The sequence below is a fragment of the Mesitornis unicolor genome, unplaced genomic scaffold (genome assembly GCF_000695765.1).
Source record: "Mesitornis unicolor isolate BGI_N332 unplaced genomic scaffold, ASM69576v1 scaffold8495, whole genome shotgun sequence".
Classification (NCBI taxonomy): Eukaryota; Metazoa; Chordata; class Aves; order Mesitornithiformes; family Mesitornithidae; genus Mesitornis; species Mesitornis unicolor.
Window position 1 is genome coordinate 14,637 of NW_010187481.1, and position 8,038 is coordinate 22,674.

General features: G+C 47.4%; 1 protein-coding gene across 1 annotated transcript in view; it reads left to right on the forward strand.

The window, feature by feature from the left end:
* Nucleotides 1-1,192: 1,192 nt before the first annotated feature.
* The window catches only part of RBM47 (RNA binding motif protein 47), a 6,957-nt gene continuing 111 nt past the window's right edge, over nt 1,193-8,038 (forward strand). Inside the window, exons 1-4 of the mRNA XM_010185458.1 lie at nt 1,193-2,345; nt 3,854-4,060; nt 7,266-7,459; nt 7,892-8,038. The exon at nt 7,892-8,038 is cut by the window's right edge and continues 111 nt beyond it. Coding sequence (XP_010183760.1) covers nt 1,217-2,345; nt 3,854-4,060; nt 7,266-7,459; nt 7,892-8,038 — 1,677 coding nt within the window. The 5' untranslated portion in view covers nt 1,193-1,216. The remainder of the gene's footprint in view (nt 2,346-3,853; nt 4,061-7,265; nt 7,460-7,891) is intronic.

Below are 8,038 nucleotides of genomic sequence, written 5' to 3' on the forward strand. Positions count from 1 at the left end.
GAGGGAGTGTTTAGCAAACAAGCCATAAAGGGAAGTGGTGGGTTCTACAGCTGTTTGATTCCTTAAAGCCAAGGTCCCTCTGGAAGATACAGTTTACTCAGATAAATGTTATAGGAGTCAATGTGCAAAAAACCCAATAAAATGTAATGGTCCATGCCATACACAGTCACTTGTATTAAATGGTTTGATGGACCTTTCCAGCTTTAAAAATCAACGAATTAACTACATTCAGAGTCCCAAAGAGTCTTACTTCATTGAGCCCAGAGAAGAACCCACTGTCTAGCAATTGTGTTCATTAGCATGGTCATCTCCTGTGCATCTGCATTTCCTGCTCTCTGCCCATGTCCAAATGCAGAATGGGATTTCTCAGATTTGCCTTCCTCTTGCTGGCTTGTGGGGCTGTGCTGCTCACTTGCTCTAAAGCAAGTTGCCTATAAAGGGAGAGATTTTTCATCAGCTTTTGTGAAGTCCTGTTGTAGTAACAGAAGAGACAAACACATCAGACATTGTGCCACAAGTAACAGGCAACTCGGAAGCTTTCCAGATCACCCTTTGCACAAAAGAATGAGAATTTGTCCTCCCTGATGCTAAGGCATAATTATTATTTCCTACTCGACAATTACTGTGAAGGGCAAGAGAAGCAAGGGATTGTTATCAAATGGAAACAGTGCCTGGTGCTTTTCTTGCATTTGCTATCTTTCACCATGGAGTGCACCTGGCACTTGTGTGTTCAGCAGCAGATAGGTTAACTGAGTAATGACAGAGAAAGAGGAGAGGGCTCTGGAGGTGGGAATCACTGGCTCCATAGCAGTATCTTCCCTTTCCCAATCCCATGCCAGCTCCTTCCTACCCATTCAAAGAGCAGACAAGCCTCCCTAGGGTCTCAAGGGTTTGAGGTGCTTGGTGGCATCCCTTCTGGCAACTTCAGCCCCCTGTGGCAGCATCTCTTGATGCTGGGGTGGTACAGGCAGGTGATCCCCACACCCTCCTGTGCTTACATCCAGGATGCACTCCCTCTGCAATTCAAATGCTCAGGCTGGTGTGGCTCATTCATCTGCTTTTCTGCAGCCTTAGTCCCAGTTTGAAAAATTAACTTGCAGAACAACTGCAGAAAGACAAAAGAGAGGGGTGGGATTCTGGTGGTAGCTAACAGCTTCTAATAAGTGTCCTTCTTCCTTTGCCCAGGTTTTATCAGGCTGTGAATGAGTTTGACACCATGACCGCTGAGGACTCCACTGCAAGGATGAGCAACGATTCCTCCAACGTGGCTACCACAAAAGTCCCTGAGGGCGTTGCTGGTGCACCCAATGAGGCTGCTCTGCTGGCCCTCATGGAGCGCACTGGATACAGCATGATCCAGGAGAACGGACAACGCAAGTACGGTGGCCCTCCTCCTGGCTGGGAGGGCCTGCACCCTCCTCGTGGCTGTGAAGTCTTTGTGGGCAAAATTCCCCGTGATGTCTATGAAGATGAACTCGTCCCTGTGTTTGAGTCCGTTGGCCGCATCTATGAAATGCGCCTGATGATGGACTTTGATGGGAAGAATCGTGGCTATGCCTTCGTGATGTACACGCAGAAGCACGAGGCCAAGCGTGCCGTCAGGGAGCTGAACAACTATGAAATCCGCCCCGGCAGGCTGCTGGGTGTGTGCTGCAGCGTGGATAACTGCCGACTCTTCATCGGAGGCATTCCCAAGATGAAAAAGAGAGAGGAGATCCTGGAAGAGATCGCCAAGGTGACGGAAGGTGTGCTGGATGTCATCGTGTATGCCAGCGCTGCAGACAAGATGAAGAACAGAGGCTTTGCCTTTGTGGAGTATGAGAGCCATCGAGCAGCAGCAATGGCCAGGAGGAAACTCATGCCAGGAAGGATCCAGCTCTGGGGACACCAAATTGCTGTTGACTGGGCAGAACCAGAAATAGATGTGGATGAAGACGTCATGGAGACTGTTAAAATCCTCTATGTGAGGAATTTAATGATTGAGACCACAGAGGACACCATTAAAAAGGTCTTTGGCCAATTTAACCCTGGCTGTGTAGAGCGGGTGAAAAAAATTCGTGATTATGCCTTTGTGCACTTTACAACTAGGGAAGATGCCATTCACGCCATGAACAACCTTAATGGTGTTGAACTGGAAGGCTCGTGCCTGGAGGTTACCTTGGCCAAGCCGGTAGACAAGGAGCAATACACCCGCTACCAGAAAGCAGCAAAAGGAGGGGCTGCAGCAACGTCTGAAGTAACTCAGCAACCTAATTATGTTTACTCTTGTGATCCGTACACACTAGCGTATTATGGATATCCCTACAATGCCTTGATCGGGCCCAACAGAGATTACTTTGTGAAAGGTTAGTAAGCACAATCAGGGAATGTGATGGGCAGGCTTGATCTCAGGCTGGTGCAAACCAAGGTCTGCCTGAACCAAAGGACAGCTGGTGCTACACACTTTTTTTATTAAACACTCTTTCATAGGTCTTTTTGCTATATTTCTGATCAGTTTCATTTTAATTTATGACTATACAGAGTGTATTTATCTATAAATAATTGCTAACGTACAGACTAGAATGAGAGAGGCATCAAAATTATGGTTTAAGAATGAGCTAATGGACCAAGCACGGGATGGAGAAGAGAGGGATCTGGTTTTTATGAGTATGGTACTAAGTCTCAGCAAGTCCAAGGACTCCAGCTTCTGATGCCCCGTTCCAAAGATCTGGGTCTGAACTCTTAAAGATTGTGGCAGGTTGTGCCCTTTGCCTTCTCCTGGAGGTGTGGGTATGGTGACCTGGTCATCTAAAGGGAGGGATGTCACGGAAAGCCTCCATTGGGAGCTCTCCAGGTGTCATTTGCCCTCTGCATTAAAATGACAGTAGTGCTGTGCCCATTATAAAGTCATTTGACAACTACAAGTAAAAGGAATCATGTGAGTGCAAAATAATTATTTTATTATGTATACTTTAACTAGTTATTGGTTCCAGTCATTAAAAATTAACCAAAAATCATTTATTCATAAAAAATCCTAGCAGTTATAACTGGTGTTATAAATACCATTATCCTGTACTTAAAGGTATTATAGTTTCCTGCAATGTAATGTGTATTTCCATATAACATGCAGTTTAGCATGGATATATTCTTAGAGCACCCAAGGAAACCAAGAAATATTTTAAACTCTGGTTGATCAGAAATTTCAGCTGCTTCTCAATTTCCAGATTTCTACTTGCAATGAACTACAAAGGAGTTAACTGACAGTCTAAATATTCAATTAGGCCATCATAGACATTACTTTCTGCAGTGTCCAAAGTACTGTCATAAAGTGCATGGAGTTGGTAAGATAAATAAAGGCAATATTTCTGGAGATGGGGTATATTCACATTACTGATAAAATAGCAGAGAAAACAAACACCACTAGTAAAAATATGTGCAATGGTGGGACAAAGTTGGCTAAAAGCCAGGTACAACTTCAGGCCATCTCTGTAGGGTCTCAGCACCTGAGAGGCCGAGTCTCCTCTAGAGGAGAGTTGAAAGCAGAAGCTGTTCCTACTGCATAGAAATCACCTTTGGAGGAGCCTCTCTCTCTGCTGACTGCATTGTACCCATAACACTGAGTTGCATCAGTATAAATAAGCAGATAATGTATGGTCAGCAACATCAAGAGCAAACCTTGCCTAGTGTTAATGGGTTCTTCTGAGGTCAAACCCTTTTGTTTTCATGTGCGAAGTCACTAAGACTCAGACCAAACTAACTTCAGCAGCTGCGTTTCTAAGCATATGTCCCCTGGTCCCAGCCTGGGGCTTTTGTGCTCCCCATGGGGTTGTCACTCTCTGTTATTCACCATCCTCTTCTGTATTGTTATCATAAGCAGGCAGCATACGTGGCAGAGGGCGAGGTGCAGCTGGCAACAGAGCCCCGGGTCCCAGGGGCTCCTACCTGGGGGGATACTCCGCTGGCCGTGGCATCTACAGCAGGTACCACGAAGGCAAAGGAAAACAGCAGGAGAAAGGGTATGAGCTGGTACCCAACTTGGAGTTACCTGCGGTCAATCCAGTGGCCATTAAGCCTGGTGCAGGTTAGTATGTACAATGAGGGTGGGAAAGCAGAGGTGGCTGGCAAGACCCCACTCCAAGCCCCATGTCAGCCATGTGGGGACCCCTCCAGCCCAAAGCTGGGGGAGTGGAGACAGAGTCGGGGGCCGGGGCTCAGCAATTCCCTGTGCCAGATACCTCCTGGCCCTGGGTGGGCTTTCTTGCAAACAAGAGGTACACAGCGAGGCACGGGACATGTAATCTTAATTTCTTCACTGCTAATTTCACCCTAAGAAATTCCCACCCCAGATTTCCAGCCAGGTCAGACCTCTCCCTTGCCTATTTCATATTTCTCCAGTGCCATGAGGCTGGGAAAAGGACCTAGGGCTTTCCTATTGCAAGGAAGACCCTGGCTGAGGAAAGCTCCTCCATCACCATCAGCAGTGTGGGGCAGGAGCAATGCAGAGAGTTCTCAGGGTCCAGCTCGCAGCCATGCAGCGACCTGCGGGAGAGATCTCAGCAGCTTCTCTCCATGAATCTCTCCAAGTGAATTTTAACTGCAGGACCTAAGTGGTGTTTAGTAATAGAGCTGCAAGGGTTCCCAAAACGTGCTCCATACTGTCAGTGGAAACTACAGCTCACATCTAATGAAGGCTGTGAAGGCTTCTTCATAACAGCTGGGTGAGAAAATGTGATTAGATGTCTAGAGACAAAGGAAGGCTGCTAAGATTAGAGCCGTTTCTGAAGGAAGATCAGGCTTGCTGAGAAAACTACCCACTCACAGTCAGAAAACATTACCACTATGCATGTTTGTAAAGATACTTCAGGAATTCCAGGTATTACTAAAGGATGCTTGAAAAGTGGGATTTGAAATGCATGCCTATGCGTGATGTCTGTAATTCATTCAGCTGCCAAACAAAAGCCTGAAATGTCTAAATGTTTCTACACTTGAAGCATGTTGAGATTCTAATTTCTTTATCGGGTCTTCCCCTCTCGTATGGTTCCACCACAGCCTCTGAGCACAGGAGCACCTGCTCTGTTTTCCCCAGCCAGATCAGATGATCTGGTGAGAGGCACCACGTTCAAGACTTACCTCTGTTATTAAAAAGGTATCACTCTGAAAGCACATTACCAGAACAGAGAACTAGAGATGGACCAACTCTGCAAAGTCTTCTACCATTTAGAACAACATTAAAGCTCCTTTCTTTATTTGCAAATGGTTAGAAAACTTCCGAGAGGTCACCCCAAAATCCCAGCTGCCTGTTACTGCTTTTCTGCCAGAAGTTACTGCAGAATGGAGCACATGAGCTCTCTGCCTTTGCTTTGGTGAGAAACTATCCAGGTTTTTTAAACCAGTGATAAGACTGCTTTGAGCTGACCAAGTTGACTTGGTGTAGAAGGAGAAATGGGAAAGGTCATGGTCATGAAAAAGGTCTCTGCTTGCAGAAACAGTGGTAGACCTCTGGCAGTGGAAACATCTCTGCCTGAATAATATCTGATCAGATCCCTTGTGCAGTCCCCAGGATCAAAACAAGAGCACTGGTCTCTGGCACCTGTCCTCTCCACAGGCAGAACTGCACACTTCCACATTGCAGTTTCATCCCAATGAAAGAATCCATGTACATATTTGGCTTCATTTCTGATTTACTGGCTGCACCTGCCATAGATACCAACATCACCATCATTTATTGATTGCTCTGTTTTCCTGGTGAATAATCTTACTGCTGAAAGGCTCAAGAGCTGTATGCTTAAGTGTGTACTGTAAGGCAACGATGGAAATCACAATATCACAGAATCATAGATTGGTTTGGGTTGGAAGGGACCTTAAAGATCATTCAGTTTCAACCCCCCTGCCATGGGCAGGAACATCTTTCACTAGGTCAGGTTGCTCAAAGTCCCATCCAACCCAACCTTGAACACATCCAATGGTGGAACATCTTGTTCCAGTGTTTCACCGCCCTCATTGTAAACAATTTCTTCCTTATATCTAGTCTGAATCTACCCTCTTCTAGTGTAAAAGCATTACCTCTTGTCCTGTCACAACAAGCCCTACTAAAAAGTCTGTCCCCATCTTTCTTATAAGCCCCCTGTAAGTACTGAAAGGTGGCAATAAGGTCTCATTGGAGCCTTCTCTTCTCCAGGCTGAACAACCCCAACTCTCTCAGCCTTTGCTCACAGGAGAGGTACTCCAGTCCTCTGATCATTTTCATGGCCCTCCTCTGGACTCCCTCTAAGAGGTTCATAACTTTCCTGTACTGGGGACTCCAGAACTGGATGCAGTATCCCAGGTGGGGTCTCAGGAGAGCAGAGAAGAGGGGGAGAATCACCTTCAGCCTGATGGTCACACTTCTTTTGATGCAGCCCAGGGTACAACTGGCTTTCTGGGCTGCAAATGCACACTGCTGGCCCATGTCTAATTATTGTGATTATTGGGATATATCTTCCTTAAGTAATGCCATGAAGCTCCATTTTGGACCATGTACAAACTCACTGTCTCTGAACACCATCATTCTGACTGGCGCGTTTTCCCTTCATTTGGAAGACCATAGCTCAAATTATTTTGTGTTGTCCAATTTTGGCATGAGGGAGGATTCTCTAAAGAGTAATTTCTTTTCTTAGCATCATTAAACAAATTGATCCTGTGGCAGAAAGATGAGATAAAACTTATTTAGCCTAGTTACTCCTGGGAAATGCATAATAGTATAAATAAACTGATATTTCACAGGGTTGGCCAAGGGACAGCACATAGATTGGACCAGTTGCTGTCTGCAACTTCTGTGGTACAAACCACACTTCTCTTTCCCAGAGCAGCTCTGCCTATGGCAGCTAAATGTCCCTTGATCTCAACAGCCAGATGGGATCCCATTGGGACAGTATGCGCTCCCACCTGTTCCTGTGCTCAGGCCACACTTTCAGCCTGGGCGGGAGAACAGCGGTGGTCAGAAGGGGCTGCGTAAATCCAGGTCAGAGCTCCTGGTGCCTAGCAGGGCTCTGGCCCTGGGAACCTGTGCCAAGAGCACGGGGAAAAATGCTGGGCAGAGCAGGCAGCACCAAGCCCATCACTGCACATCAGCTATGGTGGGAGGGCAGAAGTGCCCCAGGTTCCCTGCCAGCACATGGAGCTGTCTGCTCTGGTGAGAGCAGTGCAGGACCATTGTGGAGAGATGGCAGAGCTGTGAGGGAGGGCTCTTTGAGATGAGGTCCTGGAGTCCCACTCCCAACACATCTGACATGTCTGGTCTCTCCTAGTGGCCATCCCTGCCATAGGTGCCCAGTACTCCATGTTTCAGGCTGCACCACCAGCCAAGATGATGGAAGATGGCAAAATTCACACCGTCGAGCACATTATCAACCCTATAGCCGTCCAGCAGGACCCAGCCAGTGTGGCAGCTGCCCGGGCGGGGGGCGGCGCGGCGGCCGTCTCAACGCCACCTCCTTTCCAGGTGAGATCAGCACATCAGTCCCGTTTCCCATACATCCTGCTTCCCATACATTCAGCTTCCCATACATCCTGCTTCCCATACGTCCTGTTCTGCATACCTAGGGGGTGGGAAAAGCCTGGCCTCTTTCCTTGCTCACATTCAGGAGATTCTCTCAAGGATGTCATGGTGTCCAACAGCTCTCTAGTTCATCTGACCTGCCTGAGACATCTGCACTTTGGACAGCTGCTCTCACCCAGTGGGGGGCCCCAAATCTGTGAGGGAGGCAACAGCCCCTCATGATGGCAAAACTCTTGTTCAACAGGACACACACTGCCTACGCTCCCCTTATCACCTCCCTTTTTAGGGGGTTTGCAATTCAAGGAGTGGAAATGGGATATTACAGCAATTTAAGCACTTTATTTTTGAGATCTGAATGCAATGCTTTCCTTCTAGGGCCGCCCCATTACACCTGTGTACACCATGGCTCCCAACGTGCAGCGGATCCCAACCGCCGGGATTTACGGGACAAGTTATGTGCCATTCGCGGCGCCTGCCACAGCAACAGCAACGATAGCCACGCTACAGAAGAACGCAGCTGCT